At 45.3% G+C, this 27,300-nt stretch overlaps 1 protein-coding gene across 2 annotated transcripts in view; it reads left to right on the top strand.

The window, feature by feature from the left end:
• hyou1 (hypoxia up-regulated 1) overlaps positions 1–23,654 on the top strand; it is a 33,118-nt gene extending 9,464 nt beyond the window's left edge. For both annotated transcript variants that reach the window (XM_067970844.1, XM_067970845.1), the window contains exons 6-25: positions 451–527; positions 1,348–1,529; positions 2,064–2,179; positions 3,977–4,163; positions 4,355–4,489; positions 5,052–5,134; positions 8,139–8,271; positions 9,705–9,889; positions 10,935–11,073; positions 12,106–12,166; positions 13,453–13,535; positions 14,344–14,538; positions 15,031–15,212; positions 15,627–15,714; positions 18,102–18,224; positions 18,585–18,718; positions 19,149–19,233; positions 19,790–20,069; positions 20,421–20,540; positions 21,103–23,654. In XM_067970844.1, coding sequence (XP_067826945.1) covers positions 451–527; positions 1,348–1,529; positions 2,064–2,179; positions 3,977–4,163; positions 4,355–4,489; positions 5,052–5,134; positions 8,139–8,271; positions 9,705–9,889; positions 10,935–11,073; positions 12,106–12,166; positions 13,453–13,535; positions 14,344–14,538; positions 15,031–15,212; positions 15,627–15,714; positions 18,102–18,224; positions 18,585–18,718; positions 19,149–19,233; positions 19,790–20,069; positions 20,421–20,540; positions 21,103–21,161 — 2,647 coding nt within the window. In that variant the 3' untranslated portion in view covers positions 21,162–23,654. The remainder of the gene's footprint in view (positions 1–450; positions 528–1,347; positions 1,530–2,063; positions 2,180–3,976; positions 4,164–4,354; positions 4,490–5,051; positions 5,135–8,138; positions 8,272–9,704; positions 9,890–10,934; positions 11,074–12,105; positions 12,167–13,452; positions 13,536–14,343; positions 14,539–15,030; positions 15,213–15,626; positions 15,715–18,101; positions 18,225–18,584; positions 18,719–19,148; positions 19,234–19,789; positions 20,070–20,420; positions 20,541–21,102) is intronic.
• Positions 23,655–27,300: the final 3,646 nt, after the last annotated feature.

The raw sequence follows: 27,300 nt of genomic DNA, 5'->3' as shown, positions 1-27,300 counted from the left end.
TCAATAGATTTTTGGACTTTAGGTGAATCAAGGGATATGGGGATCGGGCAGGAAAGTGGAGTTGGGATCAAAGATCAGCCATGATCTTATTGAATTGAGGGGCCAAATGGTCTACTACTCCTCCTATTTCTTATGTTCTTTGAGCACAGGCAGTTTTTCTACTTTTTTGTTAAGTGTTCTCGGCAGTTTCTGATAGCTAGTACTGTCCCGTGTGCTGCTATTTCTGTTGCCGCCGGTCAGTGCTCACCCATTGGTCCTGATGAATTATCAGTAACCGTGTGCTGTGAGTTGCATCGTGGAAAAGCTGGATTGAGGCTGGTCAAACTGCACGTGCTCAGAAGCGGCTGAGAGAAAATCCTTTGTTCTTTCTGCCTGTACTGATTTTGAATTCTGCATCGTCCAGTCCTCACTCAACGTTTAATTTAAATAAGCATTTGTTTCTCTTTCTAGTGAATTGTATTATTCACCTGAAGAGATCCTGGGGATGGTTCTGAATTACTCAAGATCCTTGGCTCAGGATTTTGCAGGTTGGTCCAATTTCCCTCAACTAAGACTAACATTTTTCTTTCCTCCACTTAAGGTGTGAGCTGATGCAGGGTTATAATTCCACTGATTGTAGAAGCTCACCTGAATGGTTGCAGGATATTTAACCGTCGAATTTGTTACAACTGACACCCGGCTACAGTTAGTGGATAGTGATTCAGGAGCAGGAAGCCCGGCTATTTGTCTACCCATCCCATCCCAGGGCAGGGTCAGGGTCAGGATTTGAGTTGTATGTCCTTTTGGTTCAATCTCCAGTTATAGTTTTGTTTAAATTTTGCAGTGGAAATTTTTGGAGTGTAAATTACTTAGATCGTTTTGTTCCAAACATGTTCTGCTCTTAATGCACTTTCTGACAGATTGTTTAAATTAATCTTCGAGTATCCCATTCTATGCTTTGTCAATGTGTGATTGGCTGTTAGACGTTACCTAACCAAAAGCAAAAGTTGGAATTTTACTCTTTTGATGTACCTATTTATATAGTGTACAGGACTGCCTGTTATCTGATCTGGATCAGACTCCTGGTACAACATGCTCATTTACCTGATTTTAATCATTTCAGAACCTGTTGAGAAAAAGCTCAGGAGTAATCTTAACAAAACAAGCACACCTTTAGTGGGGCAAATAACATGTGGGCTGTCTTAAACTAATCTGACTAAAGGAGTTCTGATTATGTACATATAAAGCAGGATGTTAACGTAATGTGCATCCAGTAATTCAAGTGGTAGATTAAGATTTTTGTGACACTGTTGTTATATTTTTTATAGTTGCTAATATCTTCTGTTCTGATCTACCCTTGTCCTGCAGAGCAGCCCATTAAGGACCTAGTGATCACAGTGCCAGTGTATTTTAATCAGGCAGAGAGGCGGGCGATCCTGCAGGCTGCTCAGATGGTGGGCCTCAAGGTCCTTCAGCTCATCAACGATAACACGGCTGTGGCCCTGAACTATGGCGTGTTCCGGAGAAAGGACATCAATGCCACAGCCCAGGTAGGATGTCTCGTCGCTAACGCACAGGCTTTGTGGATCCCGGGTTCAAATAGAAAATCTACTTTATGGTCTAATGAGCAATGGTGTGAGCCACAGGACTGGAAAATGGCCAATGTAATACCCATTTTGAAAAGGGGAGACTGAGCTAATCTGGGTAACTACAGGCGAGTTGGTTTAATGCATGTTGTAGGGAAACTGTTGGTATCTTTAAAGATGAAAGTACTAAATATCTAGACGAGGAGAAAATAATTAGAAGCAGCCAACACTGATTTTAGAAAGGAAGATCATGCTTGACAAACTAGATTGAGTTCTTTTGAGGAGTGACTGATGTGATGGATGGGGTAATACAGTGGATGTGGTTTACATGGACTTTCAGAAAGCCTTTGACAAGGTACCGCACAGGAGACTATTGGAGAAGATTAAGGGGGATAGAATTATGGGGAGCGCAACAAATTGGATTATTTCAGAATGTAATGTATTGTTCCTCTGCACTGTGCTCAGCCTCTCTCCCTGATACCTCGTGCTTTATTTCAGAATGTGATGTTTTACGATATGGGGTCAAGCAGCACCACTGCCACCATCGTTACCTACATGACGACTAAGACAAAGGATTGGGGGACGCAGCCCCAGCTCCAGATCCAAGGGATCGGGTAAATTTCTATTCTCTGTTCGAAGCCTCAGTGTTTAATGATTTTAATTTTGCTGCTGGCTGCTTAGCAATATAGTCAACATCCCGTAGTGTTGCAAACATGGAGTCAAGACTAAATGCAGCCTTCGCATCCAGCGGGGTAGAGGACAGGATAGTCAAAAAATGAATGGTTATTCTGGGGGAAATTAATTAAGTGAGCAAGGCCGTGGGGCAGTGCAGCCCTGACCGCTGGTATTTCCCTCTGGTTACCACAGGGCTGTTGGAAAGGGGAAGCAACGAGCGATTGATAACTTATCTGAGCAACTGGTGCCTGCAGAACCATACCCCAGCATGACCTAATCTCCTTCAGGAAAAATGGAATGAAATCATTCCTGAATTGGACATCAGTACGTGTCCGCCTTGAGGAGAAAAACCTAGGGAGAAAACCAGAGTCAGTAGCGGCTGGGCCTGAATTCCTGCTGCAAATTTCCGCTCTGACCCTTCTGTATGAACAGACAGCCCACTGACTCGATGCTTCTTTTAACACTCAGTGCATATTAGAAACTCTTTCAGTGCTGCTATCTCGTATTTAATCTCATGAATTCAGTTTTATAATTTCTAGAAGAAAAATAAATTTATCATCTCAAATGTGTTCATAGAAGCATAGAAATTACAACACAGAAGGAAGTCATTCTGCCCACCGTCGCTTTACTGGTGCTAGTAATTCAACTGGAGCTGGAGCTGTCTACTCTAATCTGATTTCCCCGTGTCCATTTTATATTCCCTTTTAAATAATAGTCTCTGCCTCAAGAACCACATTCCATGTTCTAATAATCCTCTGCAGAAAAACATTGATTCCAACTTCCCCCTTTATGATTCTAGTGATGATCTCCAACCGTGCCTCCTTTTTACCAATTGACCTAGTCAGTATGAACAGTCTTTAACAATTTGAATGCCTTTGAGATCCCTTTAACCTTCTCTATTCCAGTGAAAGAAGTCCTAGCTTTCCAAACTCTTTTGGTGAAATGAAATGCTGCCACATTTCTTTCCTTACTTGAATAGCTGCCTGTGTCTAGGCTGGGATTTTGAATGCAACCCCACAGAATAGACTGTACCACTTAGTGCCCAACTCAGAACAGGGGACCCGTTTTTCCCCGGCTAGATTTAAAGGATGGTCCCAGGGGTGAGAGGTCAGGGGGTAACTTGGTCACCTAGTTTCTGTAAAAGTAATTACATCTTAATGACAAATTTTGTAGTGTGCAGTAAAGAAATAATTGGAATTTACTCAGACCCTGAGACATCGGTGGACGTGGTTCCAGCTGATCTACTATTTGTCTTGAATGTTTGAAAAGAAAGACCTGTGTTTATATAGCGCCTTTCACGACCTCGGGACGTCTCAAAGTGCTTTACAACCAATGAAGTACTTTTGAAGTGTAGTCACTGTTGTAATGGGGAAATGTGGCAAGATCCTTCCAGCAGCAATATGATAATGATCAGATAATCTGTTGGTTGAGGGATAAATATTGGCCAGAACATCAGGACAAACTTCTGGTCGTCTTCGAAATAGTACCATTTTAAGTCCACCCGAGGGGGCAGATGGGGCCTCAGTTTAACATCACATCCGAAAGAGGGTACTTCTGACAGTGCCGAACTCCCTCAGTACTGCACTGGAGTGTCAGCCTAGATTATGTGCTCAAGTCTCTGGAGTGGGGCTTGAACCTGCAACCTTCTGACTGAGGCGAGGCTGCTACCTACTGAGCCACAGCTAACAGCTGTAGTTTGGTTTTGTAAATTTATTTTCTTTCCCTGCCTCCCTCAGGTTTGATCGGAATCTGGGTGGGCTTGAGATGGAGCTTCGTCTGCGGGATCACCTTGCAAAACTCTTCAACGCACAAAAGAAAACATCCAAAGATGTCCGTCAGCACCCACGAGCAATGGCCAAGCTGTGGAAAGAAGCAAATCGTGTGAAAACAGTACTGAGCGCGAATTTAGATCATATGGCACAGGTAAAGAAAATCAGTAGCTTTGCTGCCATCAGATCTTATTGGCTCTGGAATACAGGGCAGCTTTCCCTGCAAATGTGCATTCGAGGGACATAATTACATAGATCCATTGAGTTTTAAACACAGTATGACTAACTTTTACTGGAAATAATATCTTGAATTTAATAAATCTTGTCCTTGTGGTTTCTGTGCAGATTGAGGGACTTCTCGATGACATTGATTTCAAAGCCAAAGTAACGAGACAGGAGTTTGAGGAGATGTGCAGAGATCTGTTTGAGAAAGTTGCGGACCCTGTACATCAAGCCTTAAAAGTGGCCGAGTTGAAAATGGTGAGTGCTTCCAATAGCCTGGGATGACCAAGGGACTTTATATGGTGAGTGCTTCCAATAGCCTGGGATGACCAAGGGACTTTATATGGTGAGTGCTTCCAATAGCCTGGGATGACCAAGGGACTTTATATGGTGAGTGCTTCCAATAGCCTGGGATGACCAAGGGACTTTATATGGTGAACATGTGCAATTTTTTTTCTAAGTTGGAGTTGTAATTTCATTTTACTACGGCCCCATTCGTATTTACTGCAGTGATAACTTGCTTTCTAGCAATTTGGCCGTGTAACTATCACAACTGTCACGTGCCTTGTAACACCTTAACATGTGCAGGAGCTTGAGCTGTTTAAACCTTGCACACGGTGTTCCATTGTGTCAATGCTGAGACTATTTGAAGAGCTGACTCTGACCAGAATGGTTTATCGCAGGGTCACTACTAGGTTTGCTTGGTACTAGACACAGAAGCAGATAACCAGGCAACACCAGTCAGCTGTCTTTTTTTAAAAAAAAAAAGACAGATTAAATTTTGAAGTTTCATTTTCTGAAAGGACCCTTTTTCTTGTAGGAAGAAATTGACCATGTGATCCTGGTGGGAGGAGCAACACGAGTTCCCAAAGTGCAGGAGGTTCTGCTGAAAGCTGTTGGAAAGTAAGAGTTCTGTTTTCATAGAATCATAGAATCATAGAAGTTACAACATGGAAACAGGCCCTTCGGCCCAACATGTCCATGTCGCCCAGTTTATACCACTAAGCTAGTCCCAATTGCCTGCACTTGGCCCATATCCCTCGATACCCATCTTCCCCATGTAACTGTCCAAATGCTTTTTAAAAGACAAAATTGTACCCGCCTCTACTACTGCCTCTGGCAGCTCGTTCCAGACACTCACCACCCTTTGAGTGAAAAAATTGCCCCTCTGGACCCTTTTGTATCTCTCCCCTCTCACCTTAAATCTATGCCCCCTCGTTATAGACTCCCCTACCTTTGGGAAAAGATTTTGACTATCGACCTTATCTATGCCCCTCATTATTTTATAGACTTCTATAAGATCACCCCTTAACCTCCTACTCTCCAGGGAAAAAAGTCCCAGTCTGTCTAACCTCTCCCTGTAAGTCAAACCATCAAGTCCCGGTAGCATCCTAGTAAATCTTTTCTGCACTCTTTCTAGTTTAATAATATCCTTTCTATAATAGGGTGACCAGAACTGTACACAGTACTCCAAGTGTGGCCTCACCAATGCCCTGTACAACTTCAACAAGACATCCCAACTCCTGTATTCAATGTTCTGACCAATGAAACCAAGCATGCTGAATGCCTTCTTCACCACCCTATCCACCTGTGACTCCACTTTTAAGGAGCTATGAACCTGTACTCCTAGATCTCTTTGTTCTATAACTCTCCCCAACGCCCTCCCATTAACGGAGTAGGTCCTGGCCCGATTCGATCTACCAAAATGCATCACCTCACATTTATCTAAATTAAACTCCATCTGCCATTCATCGGCCCACTGGCCCAATTTATCAAGATCCCGTTGCAATCCTAGATAACCTTCTTCACTGTCCACAATGCCACCAATCTTGGTGTCATCTGCAAACTTACTAACCATGCCTCCTAAATTCTCATCCAAATCATTAATATAAATAACAAATAACAGCGGACCCAGCACCGATCCCTGAGGCACACCGCTGGACACAGGCATCCAGTTTGAAAAACAACCCTCGACAACCACCCTCTGTCTTCTGTCGTCAAGCCAATTTTGTATCCAATTGGCTACCTCACCTTGGATCCCATGAGATTTAACCTTATGTAACAACCTACCATGCGGTACCTTGTCAAATGCTTTGCTGAAGTCCATGTAGACCACGTCTACTGCACAGCCCTCATCTATCTTCTTGGTTACCCCTTCAAAAAACTCAATCAAATTCGTGAGACATGATTTTCCTCTCACAAAACCATGCTGACTGTTCCTAATTAGTCCCTGCCTCTCCAAATGCCTGTAGATCCTGTCCCTCAGAATACCCTCTAACAACTTACCCACTACAGATGTCAGGCTCACCGGTCTGTAGTTCCCAGGCTTTTCCCTGCCGCCCTTCTTAAACAAAGGCACAACATTTGCTACCCTCCAATCTTCAGGCACCTCACCTGTAGCGGTGGATGATTCAAATATCTCTGCTAGGGGACCCGCAATTTCCTCCCTAACCTCCCATAACGTCCTGGGATACATTTCATCAGGTCCCGGAGATTTATCTACCTTGATGCGCGTTAAGACTTCCAGCACCTCCCTCTCTGTAATATGTACACTCCTCAAGACATCACTATTTATTTCCCCAAGTTCCCTAACATCCATGCCTTTACCGTTACTTGCCTCAGTGTTGGGTCAGATTCCAGCCTTATCCTCCCTCCTGGGTTACCCTTTACTCGATATATATATCGCCTGAACCCCTCTATTTAAGGTGTCCTCTGTAATTGATATATCAGTGCTCGTCATTCATTATAGAATTACTGAGTTTAATCAGTTGTGAAGCACAGAGGTTTATGCTGAAACCGGATCTCACTCCCCTCGGGTTGCTTTCCTGCAGGTATATTAGCAGGACGTGAATGTGGTTTGTGGTCGATCCAGTGAGGTGTCATTAGGCCCAAGAAAGATTAGTCTCCAAACGGGAACAATGTTTTCCCTTTTGAATTGTGTTTTAAGTTGGTTTTGAAGTATCCTGTGCTGTTAGCTTCTTCTCTAGCAAAAGTGAGAAGACCATGAAGGGTTGCGTAAAACAGGCTGTGTAAATAAACGTAGGAACAGGAGGAGGCCGTTCAGCCCCTCGAGTCTGTTCTGCCATCAGTTAGATGGTGGCTGATCTGTATCTTTAATCCATTTACCTGCCTTGGTTCCATTTCCCCTGATACTCTCGCCTAACAAAAATCTATCAATCTCAGTCTTGAAAATTTCAATTGACCCCCAGCATTCAGCCTTTTGGGGGAGAGAGTTCCAGATTTCCACTCCCCTTTGTGTGAAGAAGTGCTTCCTGACATCACCCCTGAACGGCCTAGCTCTAATTTTAAGGTTCTGCCCCCTTGTTCTGGACTCCCCCCACCAGAGGAAATAGTTTCTCTCTCTCTACCCTATCAACTCCTTTAATCGTCTTAAACAGCTCATTAAATGACCCCATAATCATCTATTATAAGAGCCGAGCAGTGCATTGGAGCCCTAATGTGCTGCTGAGTGGCAGATTGAGAGCTCATGCCTATGGTCCTACATGGGTGGTGGTAGTGTGGGAAGTGCCGAGTACTCCCTAGAGATTTGGATAAGGATGATGTAGGGCTTCAGGAGACCAAAGGAAGCAGGTAAACCTTCAAAAGGGAATTTTTCTTCCATGAAAAGAGGAAAGCTGGAATTCCTCAGAAGGTGCCGACTTTATTTCAGTAGCTCATTGAAGATACAGGAGCAGCGTATTCACACATGGTGTTGACTGGTGGATTACGATGGTGCTCGGTGTGAGAACTTTGGGCCTGCACATTCTTTATTTCAAAAGGAAACTATGGAGGAGATGGATGTTGCTATTACCTTATATCATGAGTGCAAAATGTTCATTGCTGGCTGTTCAGTTTTCTGTTGTTTTTCGCTGTCTTTCTTGGTCGCTGGATTTGTTTCCCTTTGCAGGAAGGAGTTGGGAAAGAATATAAATGCTGACGAGGCAGCGTCAATGGGAGCTGTGTACCAGGCTGCTGCTCTCAGCAAAGCCTTCAAAGTCAAACCCTTCCTCATCCGTGATGCAGCTCTGTACCCCATTCAGGTAAACTTTATACAGTGGCTGTGTGTGCTTCCACATGTACCCTGTCCAAACCGTCAGCCGCTGAAGATTAAATATTCAGCAGTGTTTAAAAGGCTACTTTTTAAAACTTGAAATACTCTTAGGGGGGGATGAGAAGGAGGTGGTAGTAAGTGGGATCAAGATAATGTATCTGGCAATGAAAGTTCAGAACTAAGTAAACCCTCTGTGGCAGACTTTGTAATCGGATGCGGAACCAGGCAGGTCCGCGGTACTCCCAAGGCTCTGTCCAGCCGGTGTTACTAATGGAATCGGTGGCTGCTAGGATTCTGCCCACTCCACTCCAGATAACCCTGCAAGCCAATAACCTAGAGTTGAAGCCAGACAAGTAGAGGGGAGCTTATTGTAGCCAGCTCTGTGCGAGTAAACTGCATGGTTTTAGCTGGTTAAACTCCAGCAGTCCCCCAGCACACATTTGTTGGTTCCTAAGCTTTGGTTCTGCCATTCTGCAACTAAGCTGTCTGGACTTGGATAAGTGGCCCTGTGTGGGGAGTGCACACTTTATATCGGGCAAATAGAAACTTTTTTTAAATCTGTGTGGATTTTTTAGTAGTTTGTTTTGGAGACTGTTTGTTTAACATGGTCGGTTTCTCTGTGTCAGACACCTGGTTGACCAAAAAAAAAGTGAACTCCATGTATGTAAATGTCACTGGTGTTACACTGAGTACCCAATGGTTTTTAAAAACTACACAAGTAAGCTTCCTCGATGAATTAATGTGCAACTGAGCTGTACAGACTAGGTGGTGTCAGGTTTGATCCCCAATCTGAGCTGTCCGCTGGTCTCGGCTTGAACAGTGCTGGGATGCTGTAATTGTTGTGGGCCATAGAGGGAAAGGTCAGGCAGGGTTCCTGCTCCTGACCTCTGCCCAGTGACACCTGCTGCAAAGTACGCATGTGTGGACATAGTGAGAACGGGAAATGGGCCTGGCTGTGATGGCCTCTCAGGGAAAATATCCTGATACTTTACTGTGTGAGTTTGCAGATAGAAATTACAGCGCAGGAGGTGGCCATTTAGCTCATCATGCCAGTGCGAGCTCGTCAACTGTAGCTAACTCTGTATGAAGAAGGACCACTTGGGAGAGATACTGGGGTCTTTATTGCTGGTTCTGTATCCCAGCAATAGAAAAGTGGATAATTGAAAAGGAATAAGTAAAATAAATTACAGAGGTATGTAAATGGGTTAGCTGCTTTACTTCCCATCTCCAACACACTGGAGTAGTGGAGAAATCTGTTTTCCCCTATATTTCTGAAAACAAAAATGCAGGAATTTGCTTTGTCTTGTAGCAGGGCACAGACTGGGGTCTCATAACCCAGACTCTCCTCCCAGGGCCCAACAGTGTACTCTTGTTAGCCAGCAGCTTCTGCTTGCTTAATTTCCTTTGTTTTCTGCCTGGTAGGTTGAATTTACACGGTCAATTGAAGAGGATGGTGTGAAAAACATTAAACACAACAAGCGTGTGCTGTTCCAGAGAATGTCCCCCTATCCCCAGCGCAAAGTCATCACCTTCAACCGCTACATTGATGACTTTGAGTTCTTTGTGAATTATGGCGATATGAACTTCCTTAGTGAGGGTGGCCTCAGGTAACGACACTGGGAGGGGAAGCGTCAGCTGGTGGCTGTTCAATGGGAATGTTTGACCTGGAGCTATACAGTGCCTTATCATAGAATGTTCCTGCACAGAAACATTCGGCCCATCGAATCTGTACTGGTGTTTTCTCCATATAAACTGCTCAGCCTAATTCCACTCTCCTTCCCCGTTCCCTTCAACACTCCTGTTGTTCAAGTAACTATCTGATTCTTTTTTAAAAAAAATTTTGGTGTCTCTGCTTCAACATCTGACTGTGGCAGAAAATTCCACGTTCTAACTAAAGAAATATTTGTTAAGCTCCCTTTTGATTCTGTCAGCCATTTCTCAAGTGCCTCATATACAATGTGAGTACATGGTACTTCAAATATAATAGGTTCCAGTTGGTTATGTAGGCAAGACGTAGCAGTTATTTTGCACCGAGCAAGATCCCACGTGCAGCTGGGATAACTGATCTGTTTCTCATGACGTTGGTTGAGGTTTTTGGCACCCTGAGAATTTTCTGCTCTGATTTTAGCAGTGGCAGAATTTTTAATGTCCACCTAAATTGATAGGACATTGGTTTAATGTCTCAACTGAAGGACTGTAGTACTGAGGTGCTACTGAACCAAGCTAATGCTTTGTAAACATTTGTTGCTGCATCGTATGATGTTTCATACCAAGGTCCGATTGCAGCCTTGGGCTGGACTGTGAGGATAGGATTTACACTGGCTGGACGTTTCCAGTATTCAGTCTTTCCTCTGTGCGTCGTTCCTGCGCCAACACGTCCTACAGGTGACCTGTTCCCTTTCTCTGCCTATGCTGCTGGGAAACGCATGAAAGCAGCTTATGTTGAGTTTCTGTGTAGTGAAATTCTGGACCAGACGTGTGTCTTATTCCCGTGAGTGTCGTGCTGCCCGTGGTTTGCTGTGAGTTGTGTTTGCCGAGCATCCTGAGAGTGTGTCACTGGTTTCACCCATGATGCAGTTATCCAGCAATGCACAAAGTGAGCTGTGGATAATCACTGTTTCATTGACCTCCAACCATGTCTTTCCCCTCTAGTATCTTTGGGTCATTGAACTTGACCACAGTTCGATTGAGTGGAGTCGGTTCGAGCTTCCAGAAGCATTCGGATGCTGAGTCTAAAGGCATTAAAGCCCATTTTAACATGGATGAAAGTGGAATACTGGCACTGGACAGAGTGAGTATCCTTGAGGTTCTGTTGCCTTCACAAGCTGATCAACCATAGTATGCCCTCCTTCCTCCAATCTAAACTTGGAGGGTGGCCTCTGCAGAGGAGAAACACATAACTTCTGTCCATCTGGTGAATTATTTGGTCAGCTAATCAGTGGAGTGGAGGTGTGTTATGACTCCTTCGACAAAAGGAGGTGATAACTGGGCTGAATCAGTTACACTCTGTGCAGTTTGCCTGTGAAAGTCTGACAGACAATCCCTAGCAATTTGCCAATTAACTACAGAGGTATGGTTAAAGATCCTCAATTAACAAGTGCAACCGCAGTTAAATAACCTCTTCTCTGGCAACATGAAGTGATCAGGTAGCTCTCCACCACCTCACCCAAGTGACCGTTCTTCACCTGTTGCACTCGCCCAGTATTAGTGGGCATCACAGACCAGAACGATCCTATCACTGATGCCCAAACACACGCACCTCCTAGCACGAGTTGCTGGGTAGTGGTCAGGAGCAGGAACCCAGGCCAGTTGATTTTTTTTTCTTGCCCCAGCTTGGGTTTTTTTTTTCCCACTTACACCAGTGTTGTCCAATAGAAATCACTAATTAACCACAGGTGCTGCTATGGCAACACTTTTTAGCCACTTGCACTGTGTTTAGAAGAAGTCACCTTGCAACACAATACAAGGAAGTGTATTTCACGTGTATATTTACTTGACAATCGTATCCCACCATTCAGTGACGAAGGAAGTAAAACACTCAATGATCAAAAAACACTCGCACTCTGCTTTCTTACTATCTTATCAACAAATGCACAAAAAGGTTAAAGTTTACAAGCATGTGTCTGGGGAATATGAGTATTGAGATCATGGGCTCGACGACTGTGTCTATTACTCATTTTTATTTACTAATGAGAAATGCAATTAGCCACATCTGGCCAGTGGCTTATTATTGGCCAATACTGATTTACACCATATAAAAGGAAATAAATTTCTTCAGCCTGTTAGATTGACCTTTGAATGAAATTGTCTTCTTTTGGTGTAGGTGGAAGCTGTGTTTGAGAAGGTGCAGGATGGAGAACCTGAGGAAGAGTCGACCCTGACCAGTGAGTATAGTGTTCCTGCCTGTAGATTACCGTCTACTTCAGATGATTCACTACTGAATGGCTGCTGCTGTTTTATGATCTGAAAAGTTGAATGTTTTTATTTTTGAAAACATCATTTTCTTTCTGTGGAGAGTAGTGGTGGCTGGAGATTTGCTCCAGATTTCTGCTGGATGTGACCAGTCCGACTCCTGTTACCCCACACTCTGGGCTATTGTGGCTGTAGACTTGCTTCCTGTCACTGTGTTACAGAACACAAGACCCAGCATGTCACTAATGGAACTCTTTTTTTTAAAAGCCCCATACATGCCATATATATGTTAATGGGTATGATACAGATGGCAACCTAGAAGTTAAATCTCACCATGGCACATTGTGAAATTGAATTAAATAAATCAGGTAGCTTCTGAGCTGGCACCAGAAAATTGACCCTGAAAACTTAGCTTGTAAAAATCCAACTGTTCCACTAACTCCCTTCAGGGAAGGGAACCTGCCGTCCTTACCCGGACTGGCTTACATGTGACTCAGTCGCACACTACATGGTTGCTTCTTTGTGCTCTCTGAAGTGGCCTAGCAAACCACTCCATTGTGTAAAGGAAAAAACAAACAAACCATTGCTATGAAGCCAGAAGAGAATTCATCTCCACTTCAGGAGATGAGACGTGGACAATAAATATGGCCTTGCCATCATCGCCCATGTCCTGAGAACAAAAAAAACTTCAGTCTCCACTTCCTAAGTCCTAGAAGAACTTGTCCATGGCTCACCTGGTACCTTCAGCTCTGCTCTGCTCTCCCACTTGCCCTCTGTATTCTGTTTCCTTCCAATAGCTTGGTTATTCATTCAGTGGTTGAACCATGAAGACCAGGGGGTTCCAGATTTGATCCCCGACGTGTACAGATTTAGCTAGTCTCAGCTGAGGTGTTCCAGGGCTAGGGTGAGACTCTCGGCTGGGGTTCCTGCTTCTGATTGCTGTCCGGTATCCCCCTGCTGATTGAATGAGTGGGCATTGGGCCAGGCCCAAATTGGGTTTGGCTGTTCTCTCCTCCACAGTTTGAATGGCCTGCCAATACTTGCTGCCGATGGCTACCTGTGTGAGGGACCTAGAGGGTGGCTGGTGCCTGTGGAACTGTATCCCAGCGAGAGGTAGGTGTGTGCGTGGGACGTGTTGCTGTTTTTGTAAAGAGCTACGTGTGTGTTTTTATTTTAAACTATGAATTCTGATATTGGGTGATGGCCTTGTTTCTGGTGCAGTGTTTTGCAGTTTCTCATATTCTGATCTCATCTGCAGAGCTTGGGAACACCATTTCTAGTTTGTTTGGAGGTGGGAGCTCCGAGACAGATGGCAAGGAGAACCTGACTGAATCTGTGCAGGTGAGTGTGTGCCCGCGCGGGTCTCCATCCTCGTGTGTCGTGCGGAGTCAGACCACCTGGTTTGATTCCTGGTCTGTGCCGTTAGCTGATCTCGGCTGAGGCAGCGGTTCAGGTGCTGCAGCTGGGCCTTGAGGCTAAGGGAGATTGACCAAAAAAAAAATCACTGTCTCCTGATCACTTTCCAATGACCTCCACCGGGAAGTGTGAACATTGAGTGCTGGCTGTGATGGCCCGCTGACGCTTACTGTCTAGGCTCGCACTGAAACATTGCTGGTGTCCGTGGACCTGTATATCAGCAAGAATTGGTGTCTGCAGGTGGAGAGAAAGATGGCAAAATAAATATGATCGCATAGTAACCGGGTGCCTTTCTGCATAGTCTGGAGAATGCTGCATCGATCTTGTACAATAAACCGTGTTTCGACCTTTCCTGTGTGATATTGCACACTGTGTTGTGGAACACTCACTTTAGCGCACAGACTGTTGTGACACACGATGCTGGTCTTGAGGGTGCAGTTTATTCACAAGGAAGGAAAGGGTTTACTGTACGAGCGGGAAGGTGAGGAGGCTGCATGCAGCTGGAAGTCATTCGCTGGCCAGCAATATCTCTTGCGAAACTGGCCAGTTTCGCGTTTTTGTTTGAATGATCTGCCTGCAGAGATTGTTCAGCCCCATGTATTCAACCAATGTGAAGTTGCCATTTAGTTACCGAATGGTCGACAATCACTGGGAGGTGAGCAGTTCGGGTGAGCCACCCTATGGAAGCTGGAAAAATGAGTTGCTGCTGAAATATTTTTTTGCTTGTTGGAAGGATGAAGAAGAAGCCTCAAGTAAAAGTGACAAGGATGAGCAGGAAGAACCAGAGACCCAGAAAGAATCTGCCTCGCCCACAGAGGAGGAGAACGGTAAGCCCGAGGAGCAAGGCAAGGCTGAACCTGATGGAGAGAAAGCAGGCCAGGCTGAAACGGGAGAGGACGAGGCCAAATCTGAGAAGCCTGAAACTCCGGTAAGGAAACGCTTCACTGGATGATTGATTGCTGTCCTGTGAGACGAATACTGCTTCCGTGTCTCTGTGATTTCCTTCCTTGTTTTCCTGTAGTTGTGCGGGTGCTGGGCGCCCTCCTGTATCTCGCTCAAGCAGCCATTCTATATTGAACCTGGGCAATGAGTCTCGGCAGGCTATTCAGCAATAGGGGGGTATCACACCTAAGCCCCATCCTATTTTTGTTCGATATCCAGATGTGCATTTTCCAGCAGAACAGCTGGATGGGAGCAGACTGTCTTTTATCCCCACCCCACAGCCCAGAAATGTTGAGACCAACCGTGGCGTCCCTTTGTTGCCTAGGTTCAAATGCTCTTTATTTAATGACTGATGGGGCTAAATTGCTGTTGACCGTTTTGAAATTTACTTGAAGTATTTGCTCTGGAGTCAGTGTTTACTGTACACGTGTCACTGATCTGGGTGTGGCTGTAATAGGTTTTATTCTTTTTTGTGCAGGATAAAAAATCAGAGGATGTTGGGAAGGAGGAGGTGAAAGATCCAGAATCTAATAAAACGGAGGAGGTTAAGAGGCCAAAGGGGCCCAAGAGGGTGAAGATTAGTGAGGAGGTGATTGTCGAATTGGAAATCAAGGACCTGCCAGATCTGTCACAAGAGGAAATGAGTCAATCACAAAAAAAGTAAGGGCCGCTTATTGCTTAAGCAACTCTTAAAATCCCCTCTCCTCAGACTGAGGCAGAGAAAGTATGAAAATTAGTGGAAACGTAACTTACAGCCAGTTTCAGGGAGAACTACCTCTGTGACAAATGTTTTCAATAATTTTCTCAGCGGGGTCTTTAGAGAGACAAACATTGGAATTCTTCACAATACAATTAGATTCCATGATGGGAGAGGTACTGTACCAGAGGCGGGGGCTTTGATGGGTGAGGTACTGTAACCTGTGGAATCATTTGAGGGGAGCCCGGCTCTAGCCTCAGTTACAGGTATACTGCACTAGACCCCTAGCCCAGTGCAAGCTGGACTTTCAGCCAGTTAGACACTTTCTGATACCTTTTACTTTTGCAGCCCCTCACTGCTCCTGTGTTTACATCTAGGCTTCAGGACCTTACAGATCGGGACCTACAAAAACACGAGCATGAAAAAATGGCCAATTCGTTGGAGGCTTTCATCTTTGAAACACGGGTAAGTTATCCCTTCACTTGTAATCCTGACCAATTACAGATGGTCACGTAAAGTGTCAAATGTACCCACCAGGTCTCGAGAAAGGACTGATCTGACGACCAGCTGTGCAGGGTATCGAGTCCCAATTCATGATAAATTTGGCAGTTTCAGGGAGGGACTGTTTTTTGTTCGAACGTGTGTTCTGCAGCCTAGGAATACAGCTGCTCTGCTCCCAAGTACAAGAGCTGCACAACAGTGACTGCACCGTCAGTGTGATTTGTGTGAAGCACTTTGGGATGTTTGAGCTGTGCTTGGCAGGATGTGCTGTTCTCTCCTGGTATAGACCCCAGTGCCTGCGCACAGAGAGGTTTGGTTCAGTGTCTGAGGCCACATTTAAACCTGGTCTTGTGCAGTGAGTGCTGCCGAAGTCTTTGCTTTCTGGAGTGCTTCACAGGGATCCTCCATTTCTCCTGCAAGAGTAAGTAATTTCCCTTTTGGGCTGCAGCTGGGATGGGACTCGTTTTTTAAAATCTTGATGTAGGTCTACCAGATTGTCCTGGGCTGCTGAGACACTTGATATGTGTTTTGCTTTCTATGGGGGATTTAAAGGAGGTTTGATGCTGGGCTCAGGAGTGTAGCTGTCAGCAATCTTGAGGGGCAGTCTGGCTAAAAGTTAATGTCAGGTATGAACAAATGTCTTAATACCATCTCTCGATGTGTATCTTTAAATAATATTTTTGAGTGTGTAATTATGATGACGTGTAACCGTTAGACATTGTTTGGAAAGAGGATATGTAACTTAAGGGCTTGCTGGAAGAGTATTTGACCTGACAATTCAAACGGTCGTGTTAACTGACATCCTGTGGTCACAATTGTGCAAGGACAGCTGTTTAGTGCTATTAATAAAAATCATTAAAGACAATTTGTTGCTGTAAAGTTTGATTATCTGAGGTTGAGATCCTTTCAAACTGTTGGAGTTAAGGTGACATTTGTCTTAATCTGCTCGCTGAAGGGAGGTGTCTGACGGGGTAATATACTGGCATGGATAGAGGATTGGCTAACTAACGGAAAACAAGGAATCAGGATAAAAGGGTCATTTTCAAAATGGCAATCTGTAACTAGTGGGGTGTCGCAGGGATCAATATATATCAATGACTTGGATGAAGGAACAGAGTGTCTTGTGGCCAAATTTGCTGATGATACAAAGATAGGTGGAAAAGCAAGTTGTGATGAGGACACAAAGTGTCTGCAAAGGGATATTGACAGGTTAAGCGAATGGGCAAAAATTTGGCAGATGGAATATAATGTGGGAAAATGTGAAGTCATCCACTTTGGGAGGAAAAATAAAACAGCAAAATATTATTTGAATGGAGAAATACTACAAAATGCTGCGGTACAGAGGGATCTGGGTGTCCTCGTACATGAAACACAAAAAGTCAACATACAGGTGCAGCAGGTAATCTGGAAGGCAAACGGAATATTGGCCTTTATTTCTAGGGGGATGGAGTATAAAAGCAGGGAAGTCATGCTACAACTGTACAGGGTGCTGGTGAGACCACATCTGGAGTACTGCGTACAGTTCTGGTGCCCTTATTTAAGGAAGGACATACTTGCATTGGAGGCAGATCAGAGAAGGTTCATTAGGTTGATTCCGGGTATGAAAGGGTTGCCTTATGAGGAAAGATTGAACAGGTTGGGTCTATACTCATTGGAGTTTAGAAGAATGAGAGGAGATCCTATTGAAATATACAAGATTCTGAGGGGACTCGATAGGGTAGATGCTGAGAGGATGTTACCCCTCATGGGGGAATCTAAAACTAGGGGGGGCATAGTCTCAAAATAAGGGGTCGCCTGTTTAAGACGGAAATGAGGAGGAATTTCTTCTCCCAGAGGGTCGTGAATCTTTGGAATTCTTTACCTCAAAAAGCTGTGGAGGCTGAGTCATTGAATACATTCCAGGCTGAGTTAGACAGATTTTTGATCAGCAAGGGAGTCAAAGGATATGGGGAAAGGGCGGGAAAGTGGAGTTGAGGTAAAAATCAGATCAGCCATGATCTCATTAAATGGCGGAGCAGGCTCGAGGGGCCGAATGGCCTACTCCTGTTCCTATCCCTTATGGTCTTATTGAGGTTTGATGGGAATGATGTTTGTGTGTTGGGGGGAGGGGCAGTGGTGGTGCTGTGAGACAGCGGGTTTAGCAGCAGGTCAGTGTGCTGCTCCATGCTGTGGGCTGTGGCCTCCATCCCTGTACTAGGGTGTTCCAAGTTGATGCGGGGGGGAACTATATGAGCAGAGGCCAGGCACTTTCTGCGGAAGGGAAATATCAGGAGGCCACCTGGTTTAGGTTATCCTGTGCCTGGATTTATTTTCTCAACTTGCAGTTGCTAACCTTCGCTACTCTTCCTTAGGACAAGCTGTACCAGGACGAGTATCAGGCAGTCTCGACACAAGGTGACCGGGACGAGATCTCTGCAAAACTCAGCGAGGTTTCCAACTGGCTGGACGAGGATGGATATGCTGCCACCACCAAGGTTTGAACTTGTTTTATTTGGCTGCTGTTGTATTCTGGTACCTGGGGTGGGTGTTAACTGGTCCAGCAGCAGACAATATTGATCAATTATACATTTACTGCATGCATAGAACAGATGAAGCAATGGGTCGGGTGAGTTTGAGGCTGGAATCTAATCCAGAGCTTTATATAAAACTGGGAGTGAGTTGTTTGGTGTCTTGCTTATTCTGGCAGGGTGCTGCAGAGTTTGTAGTTTAATACCTCCACTGAGTGACGGAGCCATGCTACAGGAACCAAACACCGATACATTCTGTATTGAGTATATCCTGTATGTTGGGACTGTACCAAGCAAAGCCAGTGAATTGTACCTCCCTGTGTTTAGGAACTTAAAACGAAGCTCTCTGAGCTACGGAAGCTGTGCAAGGAGCTCTTCTTCAAAGTGGAAGAGAGGAGAAAGTGGCCAGATCGCCTGGCTGCACTGGATAGCATGCTCAACCACTCCACCATCTTCCTCAAGTAAGTATCCTGATGGAGGTGAGGAACTCCTCCTGGGCAGACTTTTCATGATTAATTTCTCTGCTCCTGAAGGCAGTGATCTGTAGTATGGTATGGTTCCACGGCACTGGTACTCTCTGAACCTGACTCCCAAGTGGTCCCTCTGATATCTGGGCTATTGGAACAATTGTACTTTAGTCCAATTGTGTCCTCAGTCCACACGCTCAACAGGGGCCACTGGATCGTGAGCAGGATTTCCCCCCCCAACCCCAGTGTCGCCCTGGCTGAGGGGCTCGCTAGGCCCAGACCAAGGATTGAACCCAGGACTGTCCTGGTCTGTGGGGCTCAGCTACTCACGGGGTAACCATGGTTACCAAGACCGCCTTGCACGATTGGGAGTGGGGAGATAGTAAGATCCCGTTTCTTACTGTCTTTATGTTTGTGACTTCAGGGGAGCAAGACTCATTCCAGAAGCTGACCAGATTTTCACAGAGGTGGAGTTAAACACAATGGAAAAAGTCATCACCGAGACCATTGTAAGTACGACTGTATCAGATCGCCAGTGAGTACAAAGCTACTGAACTGGGGGAAAATCTCAGTTTAGAATTTTGAAAACTATCCCCTTAAATAGTTTATTCAACCCTTCGCTAACTGACGGGGATTGAGAGACAGAATTTCATGGGGTTGGGGGGGGGTTTAACTCAGTTGCTGATGATTTACTTGCAGGGGTGTCACCTGCAGAGTGTTGGGATTGTTGACTCTCAGCCTAGGAGTCGGAATCTGAATCATTCAGCTGTGGGGTTCTGAGAAGAGGGGTTAAATTGTCGGGTGAGGGTGGAGTTGGGGAGGGAATGTTGAACCAAGAGGGAAGCTGCACCGCTTAACACACCTCCTTAAGCTCTGCGCCCTGGTGGGGGGGTGGGATGCCCGGGATGGGGGGGTGGGATGCCCGGGATGGGGGGGTGGGATGCCCGGGATGGGGGGGTGGGATGCCTGGGGGTTGGTGGGGGTGTTGTGTGGGGGTGGGATGCAAAGTGGGGGGGGTGGGGGGGTGTTGTGAAGTTATATTTAATGTATTATTTGTTGTTTCAGACATGGAAAAACACGACTGTGATGGAGCAGAATAAGCTGCCGTCAACACAGAAACCCGTCCTGCTCTCCAAGGACATCGAGGCAAAGCTGGCTCTCCTGGATCGAGAAGTCAAGTACTTACTCAACAAAGCAAAGTTTGCTAAACCCAAGCCCAGGAAGGAGAAGAACACAACACAGGAAGCGAAAAACGCGACGCAGGAGGACAAGAACTCAACATCCGCCGATAGTGAGAGGGTTATACCACCCAAGAAAGACCCGGCCTCTGAGGGGAGAGAAACTGGTGAGCTTATTGCAAAGTGGGGGGTGGGGCACTATTGCTGCAGGTGTAACTGAGGAGTTGCGATGTCTGGCAGGACTGACGGGCCAAGCTTTTGATTAGAGGTCTCCATGGGTTGTGTTGGTGTGTACTGTGGAGGGGTGGGCCATGTGTAAAGTTTAAATCCATGTTCCCATTAATTCAGGGGGGTCAGGGGCCCTTCAGGAGAGGAGGGACAAAAAAAATAAAACAATGGACTTTGTTCCATGTCGGTTTGAGCTCTTTGTTACATGTACTTGGAGTTTTCTTTTGCACAGGCTGCATGTCCTGTTCTGCAGTGATGTGTTACTAATGGGAATATTTCTTTCCCAACAGAGAATAAGGAAGAGGTGAAACCGGGAGAGGCTCCTCCTACAGTAAGCGAAACTATGAAAAGCAGCACAGAGGACGGTGAGGTTAAGATGCCAGATCCGCTAGAGTTAGAGTCCAGTGAAGGTGAGCATCAATGAGTGTGTGCCTGCGGCTTTACATATCATCTGTGCTGCCTGGGACTGCTTTCAGGAACCCCTACTGGGCGGAATCTGTCATTGGGAGGGATTGGAACAGGACATTATTGACAGCCCTGCTGTGCAAACAAAAAGGCCGGACTTTGCCTGAAATGGTTGGCCTGGGAAATAAAACCCATGCAAACTCTGTACTGGAAACTTTCCCGTCACGTGTGGAAAAGAAGTTTTGTTCTGTTTTCTGCAGTGATGACTTGTACGTTAGCCGACCTCATTATTCCATCTTTTTTTTTCCTCCCACTCTTCCCCTGTGCCGATTGTAAAGTAACTCAGTGATGGAAAGAGGTTTGTAAATGACGCCATTGATGTGGTGCATTAGAGCTATTTACAGGTGGTGAAATGAGGAGGAGCCGAGGCCAGGCTCGTGTGGCACCCCTTCAGCAGCTGATAAAAGTGAGATTGATGAAGGCTGAGCTAGTCTCTTCCCCCGCCCCGCAATGGTCGGCATACGTCGCGTGACACTTGGTGTATTAATAAAAATTTTCTTTTTCCAGGTATAGCTGAGAAGAAACTAGAAAGCAACTCAGACAAGCATCCTCCAGACGAACTGTAACCCCTCCTGGGTCCTGCACCAGCTCTATTTATATTACATTACTTTTTATGTAATGGACCACTTTGCCATAATTTAACAGAACGATGAGCAGAGGTGTACATTTCCTTTTTTTAAAAAAACAAAAGAAACTGGATTTCCCTGTGATGGGCTTTGTTGGAGAGTTTCTCGTAACACCAGGTACAGTTCAAGCCGCATTTAGTGACCAGCAGGAGGCAGTGTTTGCAGGAAGGATGTTAATGTTCAAAGGGATTTAAAAACTTCCTGAGTTATTGGAAGCCAAGTGTTTTTGTTCACGTTCCATTTGTCTCTTCTGCCCCCTCTTTTTAAATGGTTGTGAGGGAACTTTTTGCACTGAATTGAAGTACGTTAATTTTGCTTTAAATTGTCGGTTGGGGGTGGGTGTTGCATTTGTTGAATCTAAAACGAAGAGCGCTGGAGCCTATTTCAGAGCTGCATACGCAGTTTTAAAATAAGTTAATGGGCCCTAAACTCGCACAGTCTGTGAGCCATTAATGTGGGGGGGTGCGCATCACCTTATAACACAGCGGAGCCTCCTGCCTTAGTGGGTCCAGTCATCAGCTATATGCACATGATGTGTGGAGGTGAATGTGGGGCAGCTTCCTTGTAAAGCTGGCCTGCTGTTTGCAGCTGAGTGTGACCCAGGCTGCTGCAAGCGTGCTCTCATAGCCAACCACCAGAGGGGGTCTGAGGTGTAGGACATCCCCTCCTATCATCTCCTTCCCGCCTCCCTCCCCCCAATTGAGATGCAGGGAGAGCTGGTATCCACCTGATGCAGCTGAGATTGGAGCCGGTGAGTGGTTATTGTGTTCCGACCAGTCGGGTTTCATGTGGAACTACTTTCTGTGAATACTCTTGCAACATTGAGGGGCAAAAGACACCAGATTAATCCTGAATGATGAACAACTCCGTGAATTTGATAACTGCTCTGCAACCTTGATGGAAAGGGTACAGGTCAGAGGCAGAGTTTGAAGTGTTTGCTCTCTGACCCTTGCTGTTAGAATAAGTTAGATCCTGTCTAATGTACAGGGTCTGCTGTTCCCCTGATTCTAACTCCAGTTGATGTTGTGTGGTGCATTGGGGGCTTTAGAATCGATCACTGGGGCTTCCGTCCTCAAAGCTTTTTTAAAAAAAAACTTGCTTAAAAACTTGGAATAAAACCACTCTTGCAAACTCTGGCTGTGCTGTGCCTGGGGGTTGGGGGGATATTGGGCTCCGTTGGGGGTGGGGGGATATTGGGCTCCTTGGGGTTTGTAGGAAATCACAGGCTGGAGTGGGTTCAGGAATGTTCGGTGGTAAGATGATTTTTGACAAATTGCTTCAATTTCGCAGTTTCTGGTGAAGCCCCTAGAGATGAACTCTGGTCTATTTGCTGCTCTGCAGATAACACACCGGTCCTCGAATTATTGACCCTGCTTGTTGTAAACTTTAATTTTATTTTCCTTAAAACGAGTTAGAAGAATGGAACTCTAAAAGCCCTCACTCGCTCTATGGTGTTGAGAAGCTGCTGCTCTGAGGTGACTGCCACATGTGCGATTTTTAGAGCTGGCTGCCTCTGGTATAGTGAGCTGTTAACCACTTGACGTCCGTTAGATATTAAATGTGACTGCAGAGTGGTACGATTTCTCCCTATTTTACGCTCCATGCCAGATTTCTGCCCTGTGCTAACTGAGAGCAGTTACCAATCAGGCAGCGGGGCATAAGGTTGCTGCTTCTAGTCTGGCCTGCAGTGTGCTGTGTGTGTGTTTTGTATTTAATTTGGTTTTTTTGAGTGTCCACATGCAAGGGGCAGCTTTTCCCAGTGCTAAGTGTTGAACCTGCAACTGACATTAAAGACTGAAGGAAAACTTTACCTGCATCTAAATTGCTGAAGGACACATTGATTGGAGACCGTATTCCAGTTTAACAATAGTGAAACATGTTGTCCGACTGACTGAATGTTTAAAATATGGGTGTGTCTCCTATTTCCCCCCCACCCAAAACCCCGCTCTCCTTTTCCAAGCTGATGGGCTGGGAGCTAATCTCACCAGACGCACAGATGACCACTACAGTGGTTTGGACTGTACTTTCACTTATTGACGGTCAGTGGCTTTAGTACTGTGTTGTAGGTTAGATTATTGTGTTTTTTTTCCCCCTGCTCTAGGAGGTGTTTTTTGAATGTATAATTTCAAAAAATAAAATTTAAAATTCCTTCTAATAACGAGCTCCGGCCAGCAGCTGGTGGACCTGCTGTGAGGTATAACTGAATGTAGGGAGTCGACGTAGAATTAGGATTGGTTTACTACTTGTGCTTCTGGTCACTGGCCTGTAACTGATGTCTAATGTACAGTCTGCAGTCAGAACAGGGGCTATTTGTGCACATACAAGCCCTCAAAAATAACCAGACTCATCATGACACCCCTCGTCTCCCTACCAGTTATGTTTATCTACACTATTGTTCCCTCTCCCCAATAAAATGTTGATGATTTTTCTGTGGCTGATTACATGCTGTGCCTTCTGTTCATAGCTAAGCTCAGAAGACGTGTGACATTGGTGTTGTCTGCCAGAAACTTTTGTTTGTCTTTAGTGGATCCTGCATTCTTCCAGTGTGGCATCCCTGTCCTCCTGGCCCTCGCATAAGATATTGTCAGATGTTTAATCATCTGCTCATTAACCTGTGTTCTGTACCCTCTACTGAGACCAGTGCAAGTTCTTGTGTCTACTGTTTTGGGGCTGAGTTATTTCTGCCGTAGGCTCTGTGACTCACCTGTGGAGTCATCAATCCAGTTGGCAATTACCTAAAATGATAATTCAGTAACTAGTACCTGCCATTAAATGGGCTTCAGCTTTACCATGAGAGCCTCCTTGAAGCAACCGACTCAGAAAACCAGCCCCTGCGCTCTGTCCCCATCAACAGAGTACAGAGATATTTAGGGCTAATAGCGTGCTCCCGTACGGGAGTCCTGGACATGCAGCTTGTGCTGATCTCATCCTCAAGCTGCTACTTTACTCCATCATTGAGAGATGGAGCTGATACGACAGTCTCTTACCATGAATCAAGACACTGGTTCTACCTCTGTTGTTCCCTGGTGTTCTCTGTAGGAATTGTCTGTGCCCTGTGGACTAGTTTTACTGTCAACTTTATAAGATTAGTCTAATGCCAGCACTTGTGCCTTCACTGTGATTTATCCTCTGCGTCGTGTCTGTTAATAAATGTCGTCGTCGTCTTGCATCTCCTGCGATTACGGATGATGGAAGAGATTGAGGCGCTGCCACCAGTGGTTGGAAGATAGATCCCTGCACTCAGGGTGAACTGGATTGATATTTGAGGGAGTGAGTGTTAGTTTTCAGACTGGTGCAATGGATTGCAATCTATTCCAATAATGTATTTTCCCATGTTCCATGACTTTAGACCAAAGACTTTCTGCTTGGGTGAGGATTGCGTGGTTAGTGTCTGGGCTGAGGGCTCTGTCATGTAGCATGTGACAGTGCAACTTCTGGGAATTAATGTGCCTGCATTGGGTGGGTGTGTGTCTGAGTCTGAGGGCCTGAGTTGGGCATTGCACCAGTTTTAGTGCAAGGGACACCTTTTTGTTTGAAACTGCAATAAGCGTGAAGGGGATAAATGTTATTCCCCATCCCCTTCCCCTGACCATCAAAATTGAAAGATGATCAGCCAGCCACATGGATAGTGTGGTCCCCCCCCGCAAATCCCGAGTCACTCATGGGCTGGGTGATTTTGAACTGTCCCTATTGAATTTAATGTTTGTGTTTCAGTTCTTTCTCCTCAGTATCACTCGCATCCTCGTTCTCATGGATTCCATTCTTTGGGTAAACTTGAAATCTCCCTTTGTGTGATAGCTCTCCCAGTCTGTGACTAGTCCCGTCATAAACTCCAGCACTTGGAGGTTGAGAATCTCATGTTTTGACTCCCGCTCTGGGTTTGATTTACCGCTTGTCTAGTTCGTGAAGTTGGTTTATTTTTAAATTTTCACCAAAATGAGGAAGGATGAATTGTGTGTATCTTTTTTCTGGGGGGCAATTAATGCCTCTGGTAACCACATCCAGGCAGCGAGAGTAGTGCTGTGTTAAAACTATCATTCACAGCATCTCTACTTGAGAGTAATGGGCTTTTGCTGCGCTGTGTCCTTTTGCTCTTCATTCTCTACACCTGTATATGTGAACACATCTCAATCCTAATGGGCGATAGGTGTGACCAGCAGAGTGAGAACAAGAGACTTGTCTGCGTTGGTTAACCTCCCTCTGACAGATGGGCAAACACGGCCCATCTACCTCTCCCGTCCAAAACAACCGACCGTCGTCTTTTAGTCCCTGTCCTCCATTACAGCATCGTACTGTCTCTCGCTTGATTCTGGGTCTGTGCCTCCAGTCTCCTGCATCGAGTCCATCCCAAGCTTTGATCATCCGTGTACCCCGTCTGCTACACCAGCAGCAGTAAAGGATGGCGGGTGGTGGGTAGCTTGATGCTTCATTCAAATGGTGTGTGGATGTAAAAATAGTTTGTATTAAAGAGGGTGGGGGCTGAGACTTTTATTGCTTTTAACACCAGCTCTGCCTTATGAGGTGGGGAAATGAACAGAGCAAGGCAGTCACCTGCCCCCTCCCCATCACTGTGGATCCCTCTGAAGGAGTTGTCACTTTGGAGACTCCCAGGGCCAGAAACCCCAGCTGGAGAAGGGGTTAGTTTACTTATATAACCCAAGTAACTCAGCCAGAGTTAACGAGGCAGGAATACACCACCAAAAGGAAACCCTTCTCCAGCCCAATGAGAAACCTGACCTGGGCCTGTGTTGCTAAAATTCAAGATTTAAAAAAAAACTAATATAACTGGTCTTTTGCAAGAGTTGCTTAAAACTGCTCCAGAATTCTCGGTTCATGGTCTCCATAGACCTTTTATGTTGTATAAACAATGTTTTAATGACTGGGAGTGGTTCGGAGGCAGAGGCCGTAGGCCAGAGCGAGACATCTTATCCATTTTAGATTTTTGCTGGAAACGCTTTGAATGCATTCGACAGCTGCTGCTAATGGTTTGGACATTTTGAACGCAAAACTGATTTAAATGACCTCGTTTATTCGTTCATTAATGCCACGTTATTAAGAGTCGGACACCGAAGATGATTGATACACCGATTGGAATTGTATTTTGTCCAGTGACCTGCAGAGCAATTTAAATATAAAGCTTTTCTAAATACCTGAAGCAAGTGTGCAATTATTTTGAGTTTTTTAATGTTGCCACGACAGTGGGAAAAGGCTCACTCAGCATCACTGCATTCAAAACTGCAGCTGGACTACAGGGGCCAAAACAGAGCAATGATTTCAGATCTGCCTGGGTCACGTACATAGCTAGTGAGAGTTACACAGTGGAGGCCTGGGATACGCTTGGTCTGCAGACTGTACTGCCTGGGCTATTTGCTGTATATATCCTTTTTAGCAGGTGCAATGCATCTGCCCAAATTCAGACTTTAAAAGTTTTGGTTAGTTTAACCTTGCACCTTTTTGGTTTGCCTGGCTTCAACTACAAGGACATGTCACAAACTGAAAATGTTTCCATCGTTCAGCTGAACCTTGACTTGTTTTAAGGGACTTTCAATAGTGCAAAGCTGGAACCTGGTTATTGGGTCTGAAGCTCTGGTTAACAGGTTGGATTTCACACACAGCACAGGGTCCTTTAGTTATTGAGCAGCAAGCTTCTGTCTGATTGTTATTTGCGAATTAGCTCAAGTTGCTGTTGATGTATAAACCCATACATACAAACTCACCACAGCCACTCATCCTATCTGCTAAACCACAATAACTGGTAATAGTTGCAGTTACTCAGAGCTGCTTAAATGTTCTCATATAGTTTGGAGGTTATAGGCAATGAGTTGTGATTGGTTATGCTACTGGACTAGAAACCCATAGGTTGAGAGTTCAAATCCCACCAGGGTAAGTTATGAAATTGATTCAATAAAATTTGTGGGCTGTTACCCGAAAGCTACTGTAAAAACCCAACTGGTTCATTACTGTACTTGGGGCAAGGGAACCTGCCACCCCTGCACAGTCTTGTGTACGGGTGGCTGACTTTAATGTTTCTGAAGTGGCCACTTAGTTGTAAATACAATCACATCTGAAGGCCCACAGC

This window comes from Heptranchias perlo, chromosome 33 (genome assembly GCF_035084215.1).
Source record: "Heptranchias perlo isolate sHepPer1 chromosome 33, sHepPer1.hap1, whole genome shotgun sequence".
Lineage (NCBI taxonomy): Eukaryota > Metazoa > Chordata > Chondrichthyes > Hexanchiformes > Hexanchidae > Heptranchias > Heptranchias perlo.
This window is presented reverse-complemented; position numbering and strand designations above follow the sequence as displayed.